At 48.6% G+C, this 23298-nt stretch overlaps 1 protein-coding gene across 2 annotated transcripts in view; it reads right to left on the reverse strand.

Moving 5' to 3' along the window:
* The window catches only part of rnls (renalase, FAD-dependent amine oxidase), a 313054-nt gene extending 298494 nt beyond the window's left edge, over positions 1–14560 (reverse strand). For both annotated transcript variants that reach the window (XM_072478963.1, XM_072478962.1), the window contains exons 1-2: positions 14354–14560; positions 3639–3744 (exon numbers count right to left, since the gene is read on the reverse strand). In XM_072478963.1, the coding sequence (XP_072335064.1) occupies positions 3639–3744; positions 14354–14471 (224 nt within the window). In that variant the 5' untranslated portion in view covers positions 14472–14560. The remainder of the gene's footprint in view (positions 1–3638; positions 3745–14353) is intronic.
* Between the last annotated feature and the right edge of the window lie 8738 nt (positions 14561–23298).

A 23298-nucleotide genomic window follows, 5' to 3' on the forward strand; every position in this document is an offset into this window, starting at 1 on the left:
AACCCACTGGCCTGACCAGATCCTCAGAGATCGGGCCATCATTTTAAAAGGGCGCCCCAATCTCTAAGTGGAATTGTGGGTTCCCCATTCCCCACACCCCTCACCCATGGGCAATGTCACTCCCCACACACACATGGGCATTACCCTATGCCTCCCCAAGTGATGAGACCCCACTATGGCGTTGCTGACAGTCCTCCCTTTTCTGGCCTTCCCACACCCCTTTTCAGCCCTCCCCCCCCCGTTCCACGACCCCCATCCTTCACTCCCCCCCCAGCTTTCCAGAGGCCCCTTCATACCCGCCCTGCACCCCACCACACTTCATACCCCTCCACCCTCCTTTCATGGGCATGGTCCCCTCAAGCCCTGACTTTTGGTAGTACCAGTCTGGCACCTAGGTGCCCTGGCATTGACACCCTGGCAGTACTCCTTCCGGCATTGCAGTGCCTTATGATCACTTTGGCAGTGCTCGGATGGCAGTGCCATGGTGCCAGCTGGCAGTGCTAAGGTGCCGTTCCGCCTGGTCCACGTTTGTGTGGACTAGTACTGAACGGTGCCCGGCTGAGGTCTCCCTGGGCAGGCCGGTAGATCCCTGGTAATCACGCCTAAGTGGGTTTAAAATCTACTTAAGCATGCGAGGCTTGGTCCCGCCCATCGTGGGCTGGATTCTAATTGTGATGCCTTGTGGAATCTGGGTCGATAGCGCGAGGCGTCTTGGCTGCCGGGCGCAACGTAGCCGGTAGATCGCGCCTAGTATTGTGAATATCACTCGATGTCAAGCATAATCCTTCAACTTAAAAACCAAGAATTAAAAGACATAAAAATGCAAAAATAGTAGATTGAAAGAGACTTTAGTTTAAACACTATTTATTGTCTGATGCTGCGCCATAACATATACCAGACTGTAAGGCGAAGAAATTGGTTCAAATGCATAATTTATATTTGAATGAAACTTAAATTCAACCTCCAAAGACGAACATGAAACATTCAAAGGCTTATATTTAAATCTTGTCAGGCAAATTCTTAGCCCTGCTCAGTTAACCCTTAGCTTAGCGATGATGCTCAGAGTGGGAATGTCCAATGAATGTCGTGTAAAAGAGGGTGAGAGAGAAGGGAAACATTATTTTTTGATTTCCTGGACCATTCATCTAAAATCAACCCAGGTAGAGGCTTAATTAGATTACAAAACAATGTGGCATAAGTCAACTGTTCTTTGTTAATATGAAGATTTAAAAAAATTAATTTACCCATATGAGCGCTTTGCTAGCTACACCATCATTTAGAGGCCACACCATGGTACAGTGGTTAACACTGCTGCCTCACAGCGTCAAGGACCCAGGTTCAATTCCGACATTGGGTGACTGTATGGAGTTTGCACATTCTCCATGTGTCATGTGGGTTTCCTCCTGGTGCTCCCGTTTCCTCTCACAGTCCAAAGATGTGCAGGTTGGAAGCATTGGCCTTGCTAAATTGCCCCAAAGTGTCAAAATATGTGCAGGTTAGGTGGGATTACGGGTTATGAGGATCGGACAGGGGGGTGAGCCTAGGTAGAGTGCCCTCTTGGAGGGTGAGTGCAGACTCACTGGGCCAAATGGCCTACTTCTGCACTGTAGGAATTCTATGGTTCTATTTGGGCAGCACGGTAGCATGGTAGTTAGCACAATTGCTTCACAGCTACAGGGTCCCAGGTTCGATTCCGGCTTGGTTCACTGTCTGTGCAGAGTCTGCACGTTCTCCCCGTGTGTGCGTGGGTTTCCTCCGGATGCTCCGGTTTCCTCCCACAGTCCAAAGATGTGCAGGTTAGGTGGATTGGCCATGCTAAATTGCCCTTAGTGTCCAAATATCCCTTAGTGTTGGGTGCGGTTACTGGGTTATGGGGATAGGGTGGAGGTGTGTGCTTGGGTGCTCTTTCAAAGAGCCGGTGCAGACTCGGTGGGCTGTATGGCCTCCTTCTGCACTGTAAATTCTATGATTTATTGCCCATCCCTAACAAAGTTAATCTCCCTCTACTTTATTCCTTCCCATGTTTTTTCCTCGTCTGCCCAGGCCAATATGGCAGCAGATAACCTGCTTTCAGATCCTTGAGCCACAGCTCCCCACAGTGGTGCACACAGTGATCAGGAATTCCAAAGGACAGGGCTGTACCACCATTCCTCTTGGGGCTACAATGCACTGCTCCACTGTAACAGCGCAATAAATGCCACATTCCTCCCTACTGCCAGTAAGCCATTGCAAGAACAAGGGAACGGGAGGAGGCCGTTCAGCCCCTTCAGCCTGTTCTGCCAGTCAGTGAGATTATGGCTAACCCGTCAAAAACAGCTTCCAGACTCAAAAACAGCTTCTTCCCCACTGTTACCAGACTCCTAAACCACCCTCTTATGGACTGACCTCATTAACACTACACCCCTGTATGCTTCACCCGATGCCAGTGTCTATGTAGTTACATTGTGTACCTTGTGTTGCCCTATTATGTATTTTCTTTTATTTCCTTTTCTTTTCATGTACTTAATGATCTGTTGAGCTGCTTGCAGAAAAATACTTTTCACTGTATCTTGGTACACGTGACAATAAACAAAATCCCCAATTTCATTCACCGTTTTTCTCCATATACTTTGATCCCTAACAAATCTTTAGCAATCTCAATCTTAAATACACCCACTGCTCCTCAGCACCGACAGACGTTTCGGGAGAGAAGGTTCCAGATCCCCTTTATGTTTTGTATGAAAAAATGCTTCCTGATTTCGCTCCCAAAATGACAAGGCTCTGATTTATTTTAAGATTATGATGACATCACACAGTTTTACATTGATTCTGCTCCGTTATTCAACTCACAGTATGTGCGTGCCTTCCAAAGGGTGTAGTAAATGGGTCCTTTACATGAGAGAATGCTTACATTAAACAAATTAAAAAAGGATTGGTAAATATGTGATAGGGATCATAAGGGAATTCATTTGTGTGTGAATGTCCTGCAGTGAAAATGACTCACTCCCCTGCTCTCTCGCCCAACAAAATAAGGTTTTCTTAGCCCTTGTCTACGTAAACTGTGTAGACTTCAAGGCGTGTACTGTATCATAAAAAGCTGTTGTAATTTGTTAGATTCAGGGGACTTTTAGACTTTTTATCCTACCCCTGGAAAAAGATTGGTCTACTTTAATAAAGGCAGCTGCTTAAATTTAGCAATGAATAGGAGGCGTTGGTGTAGCGGTACTGTCACTGGACTAGAAATCCAAAGACCCACGGTAATTAATCATCCAGGGACCTGGGTTCAAATCCCACCATGGCAGATGGTGAAACTTGATCTGGAATTGAAAGTCTAATGATGACCATGAAACCATTGTTGATTGTTATTTTGAAAAAATCATCTGGTTCACCAATGGCTTTTAGGGAAGGAAATCTGCCATCCTTCCCTGGTCTGGCCTACATGTGACTCCAGACCAAAGCAACATGGTTGACTCTGAAGTGGCCCAGCTAGCCACTCAGTTTAAGGGCAGTTAGGGATGGCAACAAACGCTGATCTGGCCCATCACACCCACATCGCATCAAATAATTTTTAAACAATTCTTAATAATCATAAATCTAAATTGTAACCTATTTATCTCTGGCGATGCTGAATCACCGACATGAAGAACCTTTTCAAATACCTCTGGTGCTTCTCTGCGTAATGTGGAGTTACAGAAATATACTGTGCTCCCAGGTCAGCCATGCAGTTGGGGTCATGGGGACTTCTGCTGGTGTTCATTCTTCCTCCTTAAAGCAAAAACATTTGGTGTTCAGCACTATCACTCCCTATGATGTGGCAGAATCTTATATTCTTATAACTCTCACACCCCGAGCTTGCGAAAATACAAATTCAGGCCTACAAGAGATCACTGGATTCTGGTGCTATCAATTCACAATTTGGAGAGCATTTCATTCATGGTAACATCACTATGGCGACAGTAATCAGATCTGAAATTTTAACTTATTAAGAATTGTCAAGTGAGAGTACCTTTAAGAAAGTACCTTTAAGATGGAGTTTGTAATGCAATACACAGAGGCAGCAAAGAGGGAAACATTCTATCGACTCGTCTGACTTGAGCAACAATAACGATGACTACATTTTGCTGACATGGCAAGAAATTAGGTACTATAAACTTGAAGTGATCCAACGTTAATGATGTGTCTTCTTGTAATAACTTAGACCAGGCCTTTGAGATTGGCCAATTAGAATACGAGTTCCCTGATTAGTGGACCAATCAGGGCACCTCTTCTCTGTATATTACCAGGAGTGTCAGATCCTCTGCACTCCCAGTGTAGACAACAAGCTGAACGCACCTGGTCGGGCTGCACTCCCAGTGTAGACAACAAGCTGAATGCACCTGGTCGGACTGTACTCCCAGTGTAGACAACAAGCTGAATGCACCTGGTCGGGCTGCACTCCCAGTGTCGGCACCTAGCTGAATGCACCTGGTCGGGCTGCACTCCCAGTGTAGACACCTAGCTGAATGCACCTGGTCGGACTGCACTCCCAGTGTAGACACCTAGCTGAATGCACCTGGTCGGACTGTACTCCCAGTGTAGACAACAAGCTGAACGCACCTGGTCGGACTGCACTCCCAGTGTAGACAACAAGCTGAACGCACCTGGTCGGACTGCACTCCCAGTGTAGACACCTAGCTGAATGCACCTGGTCGGACTGTACTCCCAGTGTAGACAACAAGCTGAATGCACCTGGCCGGGCTGCACTCCCAGTGTAGACAACAAGCTGAATGCACCTGGTCGGGCTGTACTCCCAGTGTAGACAACAAGCTGAACGCACCTGGTCGGACTGCACTCCCAGTGTAGACAACAAGCTGAACGCACCTGGTCGGACTGCACTCCAGGTGTAGACACCTAGCTGAATGCACCTGGTCGGACTGTACTCCCAGTGTAGACAACAAGCTGAATGCACCTGGTCGGGCTGTACTCCCAGTGTAGACAACAAGCTGAACGCACCTGGTCGGACTGCACTCCCAGTGTAGACAACAAGCTGAATGCACCTGGTCGGGCTGTACTCCCAGTGTAGACAACAAGCTGAACGCACCTGGTCGGACTGCACTCCCAGTGTAGACAACAAGCTGAATGCACCTGGTCGGGCTGTACTCCCAGTGTAGACAACAAGCTGAACGCGCCTGGTCGGGCTGCACTCCCAGTGTAGACAACAAGCTGAATGCACCTGGTCGGACTGTACTCCCAGTGTAGACACCAAGCTGAATGCACCTGGTCGGGCTGCACTCCCAGTGTAGACAACAAGCCGAATGCACCTGGTCGGGCTGTACTCCCAGTGTAGACAACAAGCTGAATGCACCTGGACAGGCTGCCATCCCAGTGTAGACAACAAGCTGAATGCACCTGGTCGGGCTGTACTCCCAGTGTAGACACCTAGCTGAATGCACCTGGCCGGGCTGTACTCCCAGTGTAGACAACGAGCTGAATGCACATGGTCGGACTGTACTCCCAGTGTAGACAACAAGCTGAATGCACCTGGCCGGGCTGCACTCCCAGTGTAGACAACAAGCTGAATGCACCTGGTCGGACTGTACTCCCAGTGTAGACACCTAGCTGAATGCACCTGGTCGGGCTGTACTCCCAGTGTAGACACCAAGCTGAATGCACCTGGTCGGACTGTACTCCCAGTGTAGACACCAAGCTGAATGCACCTGGTCGGACTGTACTCCCAGTGTAGACACCAAGCTGAATGCACCTGGTCGGACTGTACTCCCAGTGTAGACACCTAGCTGAATGCACCTGGTCGGGCTGTACTCCCAGTGTAGACACCAAGCTGAATGCACCTGGTCGGGCTGCACTCCCAGTGTAGACAACAAGCTGAATGCACCTGGTCGGGCTGGACTCCCAGGTGTAGACAACAAGCTGAATGCACCTGGTCAGGCTGCCATCCCAGTGTAGACAACAAGCTGAATGCACCTGGTCGGGCTGTACTCCCAGTGTAGACACCAAGCTGAATGCACCTGGCCGGCCTGTACTCCCAGTGTAGACAACAAGCTGAATGCACCTGGTCGGACTGCATTCCCAGTGTAGACACCTAGCTGAATGCACCTGGTCGGGCTGTACTCCCAGTGTAGACAACAAGCTGAATGCACCTGGTCAGGCTGCACTCCCAGTGTAGACAACAAGCTGAATGCACCTGGTCGGACTGCACTCCCAGTGTAGACAACAAGCTGAATGCACCTGGTCGGGCTGTACTCCCAGTGTAGACAACAAGCTGAACGCACCTGGCCGGGCTGCACTCCCAGTGTAGACAACAAGCTGAATGCACCTGGTCGGACTGCACTCCCAGTGTAGACAACAAGCTGAACGTACCTGGTCGGACTGCACTCCCAGTGTAGACAACAAGCTGAATGCACCTGGTCGGACTGCACTCCCAGTGTAGATAACAAGCTGAATGCACCTGGTCGGGCTGTACTCCCAGTGTAGACAACAAGCTGAACGTACCTGGTCGGACTGCACTCCCAGTGTAGACAACAAGCTGAATGCACCTGGTCGGACTGCACTCCCAGTGTAGACAACAAGCTGAATGCACCTGGTCGGGCTGTACTCCCAGTGTAGACAACAAGCTGAACGCACCTGGTCGGACTGCACTCCCAGTGTAGACACCAAACAGAATGCACCTGGTCGGACTGCACTCCCAGTGTAGACAACAAGCTGAATGCACCTGGTCGGACTGCACTCCCAGTGTAGACAACAAGCTGAATGCACCTGGTCGGGCTGCACTCCCAGTGTAGACAACAAGCTGAATGCACCTGGTCGGGCTGTACTCCCAGTGTAGACACCTAGCTGAATGCACCTGGCCGGGCTGTACTCCCAGTGTAGACAACAAGCTGAATGCACCTGGTCGGGCTGTACTCCCAGTGTAGACAACAAGCTGAACGCACCTGGTCCGACTGCACTCCCAGTGTAGACACCTAGCTGAATGCACCTGGCCGGGCTGCACTCCCAGTGTAGACAACAAGCTGAACGCACCTGGTCGGACTGCACGCCCAGTGTAGACAACAAGCTGAACGCACCTGGTCGGGCTGTACTCCCAGTGTAGACACCAAACTGAATGCACCTGGTCGGACTGCACTCCCAGTGTAGACAACAAGCTGAATGCACCTGGTCGGACTGCACTCCCAGTGTAGACAACAAGCTGAATGCACCTGGTCGGACTGCACTCCCAGTGTAGACACCAAACTGAATGCACCTGGTCGGACTGCACTCCCAGTGTAGACAACAAGCTGAATGCACATGTTCGGGCTGTACTCCCAGTGTAGACACCTAGCTGAATGCACCTGGCCGGGCTGTACTCCCAGTGTAGACAACAAGCTGAATGCACCTGGTCGGGCTGTACTCCCAGTGTAGACAACAAGCTGAACGCACCTGGTCCGACTGCACTCCCAGTGTAGACACCTAGCTGAATGCACCTGGCCGGGCTGCACTCCCAGTGTAGACAACAAGCTGAACGCACCTGGTCGGACTGCACGCCCAGTGTAGACAACAAGCTGAACGCACCTGGTCGGACTGTACTCCCAGTGTAGACAACAAGCTGAATGCACCTGGTCGGGCTGTACTCCCAGTGTAGACAACAAGCTGAATGCACCTGGTCGGGCTGCACTCCCAGTGTAGACAACAAGCTGAACGCACCTGGTCGGACTGCACTCCCAGTGTAGACAACAAGCTGAATGCACCTGGTCGGACTGTACTCCCAGTGCAGACAACAAGCTGAATGCACCTGGTCGGGCTGTACTCCCAGTGTAGACACCAAGCTGAATGCACCTGGCCGGGCTGCACTCCCAGTGTAGACAACAAGCTGAACGCACCTGGTCGGACTGTACTCCCAGTGTAGACAACAAGCTGAATGCACCTGGTCGGGCTGCACTCCCAGTGTAGACAACAAGCTGAACGCACCTGGTCGGACTGCACTCCCAGTGTAGACAACAAGCTGAATGCACCTGGTCGGACTGTACTCCCAGTGCAGACAACAAGCTGAATGCACCTGGTCGGGCTGCACTCCCAGTGTAGACAACAAGCTGAACGCACCTGGTCGGACTGCACGCCCAGTGTAGACAACAAGCTGAATGCACCTGGTCGGGCTGTACTCCCAGTGTAGACAACAAGCTGAATGCACCTGGTCGGGCTGTACTCCCAGTGTAGACAACAAGCTGAATGCACCTGGTCGGGCTGCACTCCCAGTGTAGACAACAAGCTGAACGCACCTGGTCGGACTGCACTCCCAGTGTAGACAACAAGCTGAATGCACCTGGTCGGACTGTACTCCCAGTGCAGACAACAAGCTGAATGCAGCTGGTCGGGCTGTACTCCCAGTGTAGACACCAAGCTGAATGCACCTGGCCGGGCTGCACTCCCAGTGTAGACAACAAGCTGAACGCACCTGGTCGGACTGTACTCCCAGTGTAGACAACAAGCTGAATGCACCTGGTCGGGCTGCACTCCCAGTGTAGACAACAAGCTGAACGCACCTGGTCGGACTGCACTCCCAGTGTAGACAACAAGCTGAATGCACCTGGTCGGACTGTACTCCCAGTGCAGACAACAAGCTGAATGCACCTGGTCGGGCTGTACTCCCAGTGTAGACACCAAGCTGAATGCACCTGGCCGGGCTGCACTCCCAGTGTAGACAACAAGCTGAACGCACCTGGTCGGACTGTACTCCCAGTGTAGACAACAAGCTGAATGCACCTGGTCGGGCTGCACTCCCAGTGTAGACAACAAGCTGAATGCACCTGGTCGGGCTGTACTCCCAGTGTAGACACCAAGCTGAATGCACCTGGTCGGGCTGCACTCCCAGTGTAGACAACAAGCTGAATGCACCTGGTCGGGCTGTACTCCCAGTGTAGACAACAAGCTGAATGCACCTGGTCGGGCTGTACTCCCAGTGTAGACAACAAGCTGAATGCACCTGGTCGGGCTGCACTCCCAGTGTAGACAACAAGCTGAATGCACCTGGTCGGGCTGTACTCCCAATGTAGACAACAAGCTGAATGCACCTGGTCGGGCTGTACTCCCAGTGTAGACAACAAGCTGAACGCACCTGGTCGGACTGCACTCCCAGTGTAGACACCTAGCTGAATGCACCTGGCCGGGCTGCACTCCCAGTGTAGACAACAAGCTGAATGCACCTGGTCGGGCTGCACTCCCAGTGTAGACAACAAGCTGAATGCACCTGGTCAGGCTGCACTCCCAGTGTAGACAACAAGCTGAATGCACCTGGTCGGGCTGCACTCCCAGTGTAGACACCAAGCTGAATGCACATGGTCGGGCTGCACTCCCAGTGTAGACAACAAGCTGAATGCACCTGGCCGGGCTGCACTCCCAGTGTAGACACCAAGCTGAATGCACATGGTCGGGCTGCTGTTGGTTTTGTTAATAAAAGGGATTCTGGTGAAGGGACTTCTGCCTCCGTGGACTTATCATATTTCTGTCGGGAAGGACTGACATTACACATTCCGTAGGTAGACTGTGCACCAAACGGAGATAGAAACACAGGCCGATGTCTTTATTTTCTCAAGACAGTCTTGCAAGAGCCAATTTGCCTGTTTTCTAATCTCTGCTCCAACATACTTCCCACTATTCCTTCAGTCACCACTGTCTTTTGGGCTTATTGCAGCAGAGAACACTATGAAAGCGGGAATATCCTGAAATCCTCACCATCAATGGAATTGGCCCGGGTTGGCCATTGGGACAGCCCTCTCACTATAATTCTCTTACTCAGAGCATGACTGAGGCTGAAGGACGGAGAGCAAATGTGGTAATTGTGGGGGATAGTAAGGATCTGTGCAAGTTGGCCAAAGATGACCAGGGAACGTGCAAAAGGTTTCTGCCGGGGATATGGAGACCAACAGCTGAGAAAATGGGTTTTTCACCAAACGTCAAAGAGCACTTGGATCATTTTGACAGAAATGTGAAAAATGTATTTCGAAAACATAAGAAAATCACTCCCAAAAGTTCCGCAACGTCACTAACACAGGACATCGTTGTGATGACAATGAGAACTGACTTTCTACATCTAAATATTCAAACAAACCCAAACAGCCCTCGCAGGTGGATGTAAAAGATCCCACACAGCTGTTTCAAAGAAGTGAATGAATATTTCCCTTGGCCGGGTGGCCACTGTTTGTCTCTCAATCAACAACACAAAACCAGATCATCATCATTTCCCCAGTGCTGATGGTGGGAACTTGCTGCGTGTAAATTGACTTCTGCATTTCCTACATTATAGCAGTGACTACACTACAAATACAACTGACTGTAAAGAGCTTTCGGACATCCTGAGGTTGCGAAAGGGGCTACATATGCACGTTCTCCCCGTGTCTGCGTGGGTTTCCTCCCGGCACTCCTGTTTCCTCCCACAAGTCCCGAAAGATATGCTTGTTAGGTCAATTGGACATTCTGAATTCTCCCTCTGCGTACCCCAACCTATGCTGGAGTGTGGCGACTAGGGGATTTTCACAGTAACTTCATTGGAGTAAGCCTACTTGTGACACTAATAAAGATTATTATTATGCGAGTTCTGACATATTCGGTTTGTTTGAAGGTTCACATCTGAAATATTAACTTGGTTTTTGACTCAACCAGTCCGTATTTTCTGTTATTGTTCCATTGTTGTATTACTTGAGGTTGAACAATTAAAAATGACTTTTCCACTGCCTTCCATACCGCAGGGATTTCTGTGACTGTTGGTGGGAGCAGTAAGGGAGGCCTGAGTCACCGTTGAGTGAGTGTGAATTTCATAGAATTTACAGTGCAGAAGGAGGCCATTCGGCCCATCGAGTCTGCACCGGCTCTTGGAAAGAGCACCCTACCCAAGGTCCACACCTCCACCCTATCCCCATAACCTAGTAACCCTACCCAACACTAAGGGCAATAAATCAATTCACAATTAATAGGGATCGGTGGGAATAAGAACTGCATCCTTTGGAAGACATTTGAATTGCAAAGATTGCAAAAAAGCACTTATGAAAGAGAGTGCAGCGTAACCTTAAACTATACTGTGAATCTCTGCCAGGAATCGATGGGTGTGGAGCCTGGTTGGGTACAATATGTTGCACCATCTCAGGGTAATTTCATTGAATCAAGATGCCAATATCTGTCTCCCTGCAAATTGTAAGAAATGTGCTTTGCAGTAAATTGCCTGTGAAAAGGGAAACGATAAATAAGCAAAGGTTATTGCATCTTTGCACTAATAAGACTACTAAATTACATTCTATTAGAAATGTGTTTAATCTGGGTCGTTGTAAGAGTGGAGATGACAATGGTTCCTTCAATGGGAATCTGTCGTTATGGGCCAGATTTTTGAAGAGTTGGGATGACCCTGGAGGCAGGGAGAGTCCTGATTCTGGGATTCCTACCCTCCCCCCCCCCCACCCCCATTCACGGTGCTGCCACTTTTCACTGGTGCTGGTGGCGAGCCACACTCTGCACTCCTGGCCTAGCCGGCAACTTTGCATCCCATACACCATGTGCAATTTTTGTGGAGTCAGGCCAGCTTCTTGAGGACATGTTGTTCGTGGCCCCTCAGAGGAATTATGAAACATAATCTGGATTCGGAAACATTTGGGCAGCACGGTAGCATTGTGGTTAGCACAATTGCTTCGCAGCTCCAGGGTCTCAGGTTCGATTCCGGCTTGGGTCACTATCTGCGTGGAGTCTGCACATCCTCCCCGTGTGTGCGTGGGTTTCCTCCGGGTGCTCCGGTTTCCTCCCACAGTCCAAAGATGTGCAGGTTAGGTGGATTGGCCATGATAAATTGCCCTTAGTGTCCAAAATTGCACTTAGTGTTGGGTGGGGTTACTGGGTTATGGGGATAGGGTGGAGGTGTGAGCTTGGGTGGGGTGCTCTTTCCAAGAGCGGTGCAGACTCGATGGGCTGAATGGCCTCCTTCTGCACTGTAAATTCTATGAAACTATGAAACATTTTGGAAGGATTTCCTCCCTTTCCTCCTATCCCCCTTCCATGGCTCCCTACATGCTCACTTTCCCAGTATGCACCATGGAATCAATGAACCATAGAATAACAAAGGCAAGTCTTGAAGTGCACTTCACTTCACAGTTTCTGTTGATATAGTTCAGATGGGCTCATTATGATCGAACGCCAAGCCCCACTAATGCAATCAGCTCCACAAGATCTGCTTCCACAGGTAGAAATGGAGTGTTTGCATTGATTGATGACACCTTTATGCGGCTGTAATAAGTTATTCTTCCTTTGAAATCGATATTTCAATGTTCCTCTGTATGTTTATTTGGACAGCATTAAGAGGTGTGAAGTGAGGCAAAGTTTTTGTTAATGAAATGGTAATGACTCTGACATTTTTAAAAGGTTGTCAAGAGCTGCAGTTTCTCAAAGACGATTTTTTAATGGGTGTTTTTTTGTCCAAAACTTGTCATTGTTATCATGTGGTTCATTGGGTTTGTAATGCATGCTGGGGAGAATGGATATGGATGATGAAGGGGGTCATGGAAGGGACATGGCGGTGGCATTGGGAGTGGTTACCGTGTGGGTGAAGTATAGAAGGCATATCAGCCGCTAAAAGTAGAATGAAATCCCAGAGAATGGAGGCAAGCTTCCAGGCCAAGTCGCCCCAAAACTCACCCAACTCAGCTCCATCCAAACTACCTACGGAGGAGACGGGCCTGGCTCCTACCTCCCTGGAATGGGACAATAAGGTAGGCAGGGACACTTTTAAAGGAGATGGGCCTGTCGAGTTGGCAGATTTCTGGACTTGAGCTTCCCGCCTCAATGGGAAAATCCAGCCGTACAAAAACGGTGCGAAAATACAGGACAACAATATATTTCTGCCTGAACAGAGAATTGGCATTGCAAATTATTGCAGGAATAGGCAGGAAACATGGTGAAGTGTGAAAATTTAATTTGAAGCCATCAATTAAGTTGTCTGATACACCCACCCACTCCCCAGTATAAAAGTCAATGGAACACAAAATCAGATTTGATCTAAAACATGTCCCAACACCCACCTCCTTGGATTAGATTAGATTCAGGGCTACTGACGCAGTGCAGCACTTTTGGGTAACATGCTGAACTCTGTCTACCAGGAGAATGGCAGCAGAGTTCTCCCAGTGTCCTGGCCAATACTTTATGCCTCAACCAACACCACAAAAACAGATTATTACATAGAGGTTACAGCACATAAACAGGTCATTCATCCCAACTGGTCCACGTTGATGTTTAGGCTCCAAATGGGCCTCCTTCCTGATCTGGTTACTGTGCAAAAATTGGCTGCTGCGTTTGTCTATTCAACCACAGGAACTGTGCAGATGCGATTCACTAGCTGTGAAATGTTCTGTGTTGCTAGGCCAATGCAAGTTCATTCTGTTCTAACATGTGTTACAAAGAGGTCAAACAGAAAGAGGCCATTCAGCCCATCATGCCTCTGTCAGCTCTTTAAATCACCATGCCAACTTGCATTATTTATGATCGCAATATGAAAATCTATGACTATGCCACCTGAGGGATACATACATAGAAAATAGGAGCAGGAGGAGCCATTCGACCCTTCGAGCCTGCTCCCCTATTCATTATGATCATGCCTGATCATCCAACTCTATAGCCTAATCCTGCCTATCCCCATATCCTTTGAGCTTCTTTGTCCCAGGTGCTTTACCTATCTGCTTCTTGGCAATATACAATGTTTCGGCCTCAACCACTTTCTATGGTAGCAAATTCGACAGGTTCACCACTCTCTGGGTGAAGAAATTTCTCCTCATCTCAGTCCCAAATAGTTCACCCCATATCCTCAGACTGTGATCCCTAGTTCTGGAAACATCCTTCCTGCACCTGTCCTGTCTAGTCCTGTTAGAATTTATAGGTTTCTATGAGATCCTCCCCCCTCATTCTTCTGAATTCCAGCGAATACAATCCTAACTGACTCAATCTCTCCTCATACGTCAATCCCCCCATCCCAGGAATTAGTCGGCTAAACCTATGCTGCACTCCCTCGGGAACAACAACATCCTTCCTCAGATAAGGAGACCAAAACTGCACACAGTATTCCAGATGTGGCCTCACCAAGGCTAGACACCCCTGCTCCTTTACTGGAGGCACACCCAGGGCATGCACCAGGAAAGCAGTTAAGATCAAAGTGAATCTGATCTGCATATTTGATGGACGTATGAAGATTAGAAATTGAACTCGTCCCTCCCTGTGTTTATTTCAGACGGTAAGCAGCTGCCACCTGGTGGGCAGGTGGAGGAGCTGCAGCCTGAAAGTCTCGCATTGAAATTAGCGAGAATAGGCCCCGCCCCCAGAAATGTATCAATTTCCAGATGGTGGGGTCACGTGCTCTGGGACTCGCTTCCGCACTGACCTGCACCTCTCGCCTTGTCCCATACAACTATTTGCAGCTTGTTCGGTAACTCTCTACGGAAGAGGAAAGCGGACAGGCTGCCAGTGACACCCGCACCGACGATTAGCACCCGAGCCATAGCTTTTCAAGGCTAGACGCAGCCGGCGTCGGCAGGTCTGGCAGATCTTTCCCAGCCCCACAGCAGAGACAGCCTGCTGACACTGTCCGAGCAAATCTTTCCCCGGGATTACTGATAGATTAAACCCGGCACCCAGCAATTAAAGACACATCACACCATGGCACCCAGCAATTACAGACACATAACATCCTGGCACCCAGCAATTAAAGACACATCACACCCTGGCACCCAGCAATTACAGACACATCACACCCTGGCACCCAGCAATTAAAGACACATCACACCCTGGCACCCAGCAATTACAGACACATAACATCCTGGCACCCAGCAATTAAAGACACATCACACCCTGGCACCCAGCAACTAAATACACGTCACACCCTGGCACCGAGCAATTAAAGACACATCACACCCTGGCATCGAGCAATTAAAGACACATCACACCCTGGCACCCAGCAATTAAAGATGGGCCGAATGGACTCCTTCTGCACTGCAAATTCTATGATATCTATGATATTCTGGCACCCAGGAATTAAAGACACATCACACCCTGGCACTCAGGAATTACAGACACATCACACCCTGGCACCCAGGAATTAAAGACACATCACACCCTGGCACCCAGGAATTAAAGACACATCACACCCTGGCACCCAGGAATTAAAGACACATCACACCCTGGCACCCAGCAATTAAAGACACATCACACCCTGGCACCCAGCAATTACAGACACATCACATCCTGGCACCCAGGAATGAAAGACACATCACACCCTGGCACCCAGAAATTAAAGACACATCACACTCTGGCACTCAGGAATTACAGACACATCACACCCTGGCACCCAGGAATGAAAGACACATCACACCCTGGCACCCAGACATTAAAGACACATCACACTCTGGCACTCAGGAATTACAGACACATCACATCCTGGCACCCAGGAATGAAAGACACATCACACCCTGGCACCCAGAAATTAAAGACACATCACACTCTGGCACTCAGGAATTACAGACACATCACACCCTGGCACCCAGGAATGAAAGACACATCACACCCTGGCACCCAGCAATTAAAGACACATCACACCCTGGCACTCAGGAATTAAAGACACATCACACCCTGGCACCCAGGAATGAAAGACACATCACACCCTGGCACTCAGGAATTAAAGACACATCACACCCTGGCACTCAGGAATTAAAGACACATCACACCCTGGCACTCAGGAATTAAAGACACATCACACCCTGGCACTCAGGAATTAAAGACACATCACACCCTGGCACTCAGGAATTAAAGACACATCACACCCTGGCACCCAGGAATGAAAGACACATCACACCCTGGCACCCAGACATTAAAGACACATCACACTCTGGCACTCAGGAATTACAGACACATCACATCCTGGCACCCAGGAATGAAAGACACATCACACCCTGGCACCCAGAAATTAAAGACACATCACACTCTGGCACTCAGGAATTACAGACACATCACACTCTGGCACCCAGGAATGAAAGACACATCACACCCTGGCACTCAGGAATTAAAGACACATCACACCCTGGCACTCAGGAATTAAAGACACATGGGTGAAATGGTGCCTTTGTGGTACTGTCACTGGATTGGTTCTCCAGAGCAGTGGTGGGAAACCTGTGGCTCGGGGGCACATGTGGCCCATCTGGGTTCTGAGTGCAGTCCGTGAGACATTTTCGTAACCATTGCCCATATTCAGAGTTGCCACATTCCGCTGGTTTCCATCCACATCGATGTTTTCCTCCCAGTGTGACTGAAGTGAATCGCACGTAGAATCATAGAATTTACAGTGCAGAAGGCCATTCGGCCCATCGAGTCTGCACCGGCCCTTACAAAGAGCACTCTACTGAAGCCCACGTATCTACCCTATCCCCGTAACCCCGTAACTCCCACTTAACATTTTTTGGACACTAAGGGCAATTTAGCATGGCCAATCCACCTAACCCGCACATCTTTGGACTGTGGGAGGAAACTGGAGCACCCGGGGGAAACCCACGCAGACACGGGGAAAATGTGCAGACTCCGCACAGACAGTGACCCAGCCGGGAATCGAACCTGGGATCCTGGAGCTGCGAAGCAACTCTGATAACCAATGTGTTACCGTGCTGCCCCAAATTAAAGTCCATGTAAAGCAAAGGCAAGTGAAGTGAGGTGTGTGCTGATTATGCACAACATTGTCCATGAGTGCCGAGCACTCCCTCTGCGCCTAAAGTGTAAATATTTATTTTGCTTTTACCATTCGAAGTTGATAACAGTTCTATTAATATATAAATGATTCAGCATTTCCTACAACTCGTCATGAAATATTCGGTCTGTATTTAATCTTATTCATGGGGTCATGGTTAGTGAACAAGCCCGATTTCAATCTTGCGGCCCTCTGAGATGAAGGTGGGTCTCTCATGCGGCCCACTCATTAACCTAGGTTACCCATCACTAATCCAGAGTGAACAAAAGCTCATTGGAGGATGAGGCTGGCTTGGGGGGCATTGAAACTGTCCAGTCCGGTGGTGAACAATGGAATGATTGAGGTTTTCAGCAGCGTAGGTGGATGAGGCAGGTGATGTAAGAAAGGTGGAATGTTTGGAGAAAGAAATCATTGTGCAGAAATTTAACCACGACAGAAATCTGGAGGATCTCAGCGCAGTTAGTGCTATTGATCAAATAGAAAACTGACTCGAACCGTGTAGACTAGGAGCAAAGTAATCCTTTAACAAATATATATATATTTTATTCCAAGCAATTCAAACACATCAACAAAACGCAAATAAACAAAGTACGTACAATTTCTCCCTTTCAATTCCCAACCCCCCCCCCCCCCCAACGATGAACACTTCCTCAAACACAGACAGGAACGGCCTCCAACGCACTTGAAACACCTCCTCTGACCCCCTAAGGACGAACTTTATCTTCTCCAGCTTAAGATTTTCATTCAAATCCCCCAACCAAGCCGTGACCCCTGGCAACGCTGCCGACCTCCAGTTCAGTAGTATCTGTCACCGGCACTCAGAGAGGCATAGGCCACAACATCGGCCCCCTTCTCCTCCTGCAGCCCTGGCGCTCCGACAACCCAAAGATCGCCACCGTAGGACCCTGCGTCATCCTGACCCCACAACCCCCGACAAACTCTCAAGCACTGCCTCCCATAAACTACTGAACTTTGCACCCCCCCCCTCCAAAACATGTGTACATGGTTCACCAGCCCCCTCCCACACCTCTCGTACATATCTTCTACTCCTGGAAATAACCTGTTCATCGGGGTCCGCACAGGCGGAGGTTGAGTTGATTCGGTGCATTATCTCACTCCAGATTCCCCACCCCATCTCGATCCCCGACTCTTCCTCCCACTTGCGCTTGATCCCTTCCATTAGGGCTGACTCCTTCTCTCCCAACCAACCATAAATATTCCCAATCCTCCCTTCTCTCCACTCATCTGGGGACAAGCAATTTCTCCAACTGCATAAAGTCCAGCAGCCAAGGAAAAATCCTGCTCCTTCCAGGATCGAAACTCATTCCCGCTCAGCAACTCAAACCTCCCTCGCACTTCCTCCAGCCCCACAAACGTACCTTCCACAAACAGGTCTCTAACCCATTCTATCCCTTACTCCCGCCATCTTCATTCATCCCATCCAATCCCCCGGTGCAACCTATGGCTCTCATAACAATGGGGCCAATACTGGCATATGTCCTAATTCAAAGTGTCTCCTCAACTTATTCCCGATCCTAACAAAAATCACCACCACTGAACCTCTCCTCTACTTCCCCCGAGGAAAATGGTAATGGAGACTTCGCCAGAGTTCTCAAGCTTGTCCCCCCAACAAGTCCAAACCCCCATCCCACCACCATCGTCTCATCCTCTCGGCATTTGCCACCCAATAATAATGCAGCAGGTTAGAGAGCGCCACTTCCCCTCCCACCTCCTTCTTTGAAATAGAGCCCTGCTAATGCTCAGTATCTTGCCTACCCAGACAAACCCCAAGATCAGTTTGTCCACCCTTTGAAAAAATGCCTTGGGAAGGAAAATTTGAGAGGCACTGAAAAATAAACGAGAACCTTGGCAACACATTCATCTTTACTGCCTGCAGACTCCCCACTAATGTCAAGTGTAGGGTGTCCCCTCTTTTGAAATCCCCCCTAACCCCCTCCTATCAGACCCGTCAAGTTCCACGCATGCATGGTGGCCCAGTCATGCGCCACCTGAATCCTTAGATACCAAATTCTAACCTTATCCTTAGATACCAATTTGCTTCGGTTCACTAGCATCTCCTGCTAGCATGGCAACTCCCACCTGGGGGTCCAGACAAAGGCCCCACCAACGTCTTCCAACCTATCCATCCCCCCCCCCCCCCAATTCCTCTTGCGCCGTGTCAATCCCTCCCCAACCCATCCCCATATCCCCTCCCTCAATGTACTGTACACACAATAGTACAAAACACACCAAAGAAGCCCCCGTACCCACCTTGTGTGCGAGGTTGGGGCTGATACAGCTGAAAGTGGTATATAGAGTACACCTTACAAGGGCGAGGATGAGCCAGCTCTTTGAGGGGGTAGAAGATGTGTGAACATTGCAGGGGGGGGCCGCAAACCACATTCATATGTTTTGGTCCTGTCCAAAGCTGGAGGATTACTGGAAGGAGGTTTTTAGGGTAATTTCTAAAGTGGTGGACGTAAAACTGAACCCTGGCCCATGGGAGGCCATATTCGGGGTGTCGGACCAGCCGGGATTGGAAATGGGTGCGGAGGCAGATGTTGTAGCCTCCGCCTCATTGATCACCCGAAGGTGGATCCTGTTAGGGTGGAGATCAACCTCTCCACCCTGTGCCCTGGCGTGGCGGGGGACCTGCTGGAATTCTTGACTCTTGAGAAGGTCAAATTTGAACTGAGGGGAAGGATGGAGGGGTTCTACAACTCATTGGCGTTATTCATGATGCACTTTCGAGAATTGGATTAGACCGAACATTAGGGGTGGAGGGGCTGGGAGAGTTGGGGGGAGGGGGGGGCTGTATGTGTTAATGGCGACTATGGGTGATTCCTGATTCCTTTTTGTCATTTGTTTATGTTAACATGCGGGCTGCTGTTTGGGGGTTTGGTGGGAGGATGGGATCATTGTTATTGATATGGGGATTGACATTGCATTCGTTACGATTATTGTTTATTGTTGATGGGTGTAAATGTGGGAGAAAATGTGAAAAAGGAGGAGAATAAAAATATTTTGTCAAAAGAAGTATACAAAATTATCAATTATCCTCAAGGACCCGCGTACATAACCAATCATAAACTTTACAAAGGGTACAAAAAGGCACAATAATGTACAAAAGGTGCAAAAAGATACAAAAGGTACAACAAAGTACACAAGATACAAAAAGGTATAATAGGTACAAATTTCCCCCAAAAAGTACAGACAGTACAAAAGTCCCTTAGCCCTTCCCTAATCCGTGCTCCTTTAAGAAGTCATTAGCCTCCTCCAGCGTCAAGAAGGGATATTCCCGGCCCTCAAAATTTACCCAAATTTTGGCCAGGTACAGCACCCCATACCGAACCTTGCACTAAAAAGTGTTGCCTTAGCCCAATTAAACCCTATTTAACCCCGCCCATCTCTTGACCAGGTCGGCACCAATGTCCTGGTAGATGCGAATCTGACGCCTTCCCAGTTGCAGTCCCAATTCACCTTGGCCCACCTCAAGATCTTTTCTTTGTCCTGAAACTTGTGCGTACGGACAATTATCACCCGCAGCCGATCACCAGCCCTCGGGTTCTGCCTCAAGGACCTGTGACCACGGTTCACCTCCAGGGCCTTGTCAAACGCCCTCTCCACCTTCACAGACGTCTTTGCGATGTAGCCTGTAGCACTCATTCCCTCCACTCCCTCCGACAGGCCCACAATACGAAGATTTTGCCGTCGCGACCGATTCTCTTGGTCATCCACTCACACACGGAGCACTTTGCAGACATTCCCCAGGATCGCCATCTCCGCCTCCGAAGACACAATCCGGTCACTCTGACCGGACGCCACCTTTCCCATCTTCTGGATCGTCGCTCCTTGCACCTCCAAGCATTTCTTCACGGGATCCAAGGTCCCTCAAAGAGGTACTACTGCCCCTTCAACCAACCATGCTCCCTGCATAACCTTTTGTGGCTGCCAAAATTCTTCCTCAATAAAACTCATCAATTGCTCCACCAGTAGTTTAACTGTAGATGACGACCCTTCCCCCTCCGCCATCTTCCCAACTTGTGCTGCGCCTCGAGTCTCCTCCAACTCCTGGGCCAGGACTCTCACCGGGTTTGATACCCTGTGGACATTCCAATCCGGGGGAGAAACAGTCACCTTCCACTCTCCTCACACTTTATCATCAAAACTCCCCATTGATTGGGTAAAAGGGATCAAAACCGACACCTCCAGGCAGGAGCCACCTCGTGTGAGACCGATCAGACCATTGCCACCGCTGGATGTCGAGCAAGGTAACCCTGTTGTGGAATGCACTCAAAGAAACAGGAAAGATCACAGGGAACATAGAAAAATTCCCAAAAGTGGCAGAAAGTGAAGTGTAACATTGGTCTCGGGAATAGAAGCCATAATGTTGGTCCAACTGATTATGACAAATTGCTCAGTACGGAAAAGGATAATCCTTCACAATTGGCCAATTGTCATTCCATTTGACCTGACAAAGCATATTAGAGTTATACTGCACCTCACCAAATTCAGGCGACAAATGCATTAGAAAGAGAGAAAAAAAGAGTATAGATGAGCCAAAAAGTAAATGGCAATATTTCATCTAAAAGATGGAGCAGTCAGTGGGCCATTTGCTAAAAGAATGGATATGATTCAAATACTGTCATTGACTTTTATCCAGTGAATACTATAATTTTGTAAATATGATGCTCTGTTAATCTGGCTGAGGTAATGTGCTCCTGTGACATTAAGAACAAGATTATTATGATAATGACCTAAGATCAGCATTAGTCACTTGATCACTGCAGTCTGATTAACTGACTGTATATTGGTATTAACTGTAGTGCTGTAGGCATAGTTACAGAAAGTAATACACTGAATGGTGCCTTGTCCAACCTCAGAGATGAGTTATGAGTTAATGGTAATCATCCAGTCTTGTACTTTGTTCATGCTAATTACCAAAGTAGGACTGGATTCTTTTAATTGAGCCAATTTATGTTGGATGAGTCAAGAGCCACATTCAGCATCATTATACGGACATGAATAGTAATCTTGAACCAATTTTCCCTCAGTGGATGTATGTGGGATCTCGGGAGGAGCAATTAGTCATTTTTCTCGGTGGGTAGAATATCCTGTTGGAAATGGGATGTAGCTTAACTGTAATGGGTATAAACCAAGATGATCCGATGTAATGCGACAGAATTACTAGGCCAGGACTAGCATGTGAGTGGTGGGTGTCTTAGCTCATATTCTCACCTCTGTGACAGGAGGCTGGTTCAAATCTTGCTTCACAGACTCCAGAATAAAATATGTTTGTTTATTGGTAGGTAAAGATTTTGTGGTGGAAATGCTGGCTCGCCTCGTGGGGAAGGAGTCTCATCTTGTGTTGTCACTGAAACTTTTAGAATGCACAACACTCTGTCAAACCTTGTCCTGAAAGTTAGACATGTAGTTAAGGAAACACACTGACTGCTACACTGTTGAGAGTTGCCACTTTTTTGCATACCCTAGCCACATCTGCCCTCTAGGGTGTGAAATCCCTTGACTTTATTGAAAGTCCAGCAGGGGATTTCTCCCTGATGTCCAAGACATGGGTTTATCCCCCAACTCAGATTCAATTAACAGGTAATCTCTTTGTATGAACATGCAGATTGGCTATCAGACAATCGGAGAATCCTTACAGTGCAGAAGGAGGCCATTCGACCCATCGAGTCTGCACCCGACCTTCTGAAAGAGCATCCTACCTCGGCCCGCTCCCCTGCCCCATCTCCATGATCCCACCTAATCTTTGGACACTAAGGGGCAATTTAACATGGCCAATCCACCTAAACCGCACATCTTTGGGCTGTGGGAGAAAACCGGAGCATCCGGAGTAAACCCAAGCAGACACGGGGAGAACATGAAAATTCCACACAGACAAATCAAACCTGTATTTCCTCCATTACAACAATGACAATGCTTTAAAAGGCTTAATTTGCCGCAAAGTTCACTGGAACATCCTGGGGATGTGCAAGCTGTTGTAAATAATTTCTTTCTTCGTTGATGGTTGGGCAATGGCAGTGTAGCCCCCATTTGTTTTGTAGCTCTAGAACAAGTCTTCGGTGCTCTGCTGTGAGGATATTAAGCCTGTTTCCCTGACGTTGGTCTCTCCTGCTGCCTCCCTGTCCATCATTGTGAAAAATCTGCATCTCTTCCAAGAATTGATCTATCCACCTATCTTCTTCTCCAGAAAAGAACATTATTTTAGATTTATCTTTTAACAAAATCTAGCCGATGTAACTGTCAATTCTTAATGAGATTGCAGCTAAATATCCTCTCTGCCGTGACAGGATTTATTTTTAAAAGTAAATAATTTATGTTAATGTAAACAAAATACTTTTAGAATTAATCTCTCGAATTTAAGGTGATAATGCTGAGGTATGACCTGAACAATTCTCCACTAAGTCTGGTATCACACAAGGTGGTTTCTGTAGTGATCTTTACATGGGTATGTACAGAAGGGGCTGATGGGTAATGGAAAGACCACTAGGGGGCAGCACTGGTGTGTATAAAAGGGGGACGCAAGCAGCCCTCTGGTCTCTTTGGCTGATTTGACTGTGAGGAGAACAGAGGCA

This window comes from Scyliorhinus torazame, chromosome 16 (genome assembly GCF_047496885.1).
Source record: "Scyliorhinus torazame isolate Kashiwa2021f chromosome 16, sScyTor2.1, whole genome shotgun sequence".
Classification (NCBI taxonomy): domain Eukaryota; kingdom Metazoa; phylum Chordata; class Chondrichthyes; order Carcharhiniformes; family Scyliorhinidae; genus Scyliorhinus; species Scyliorhinus torazame.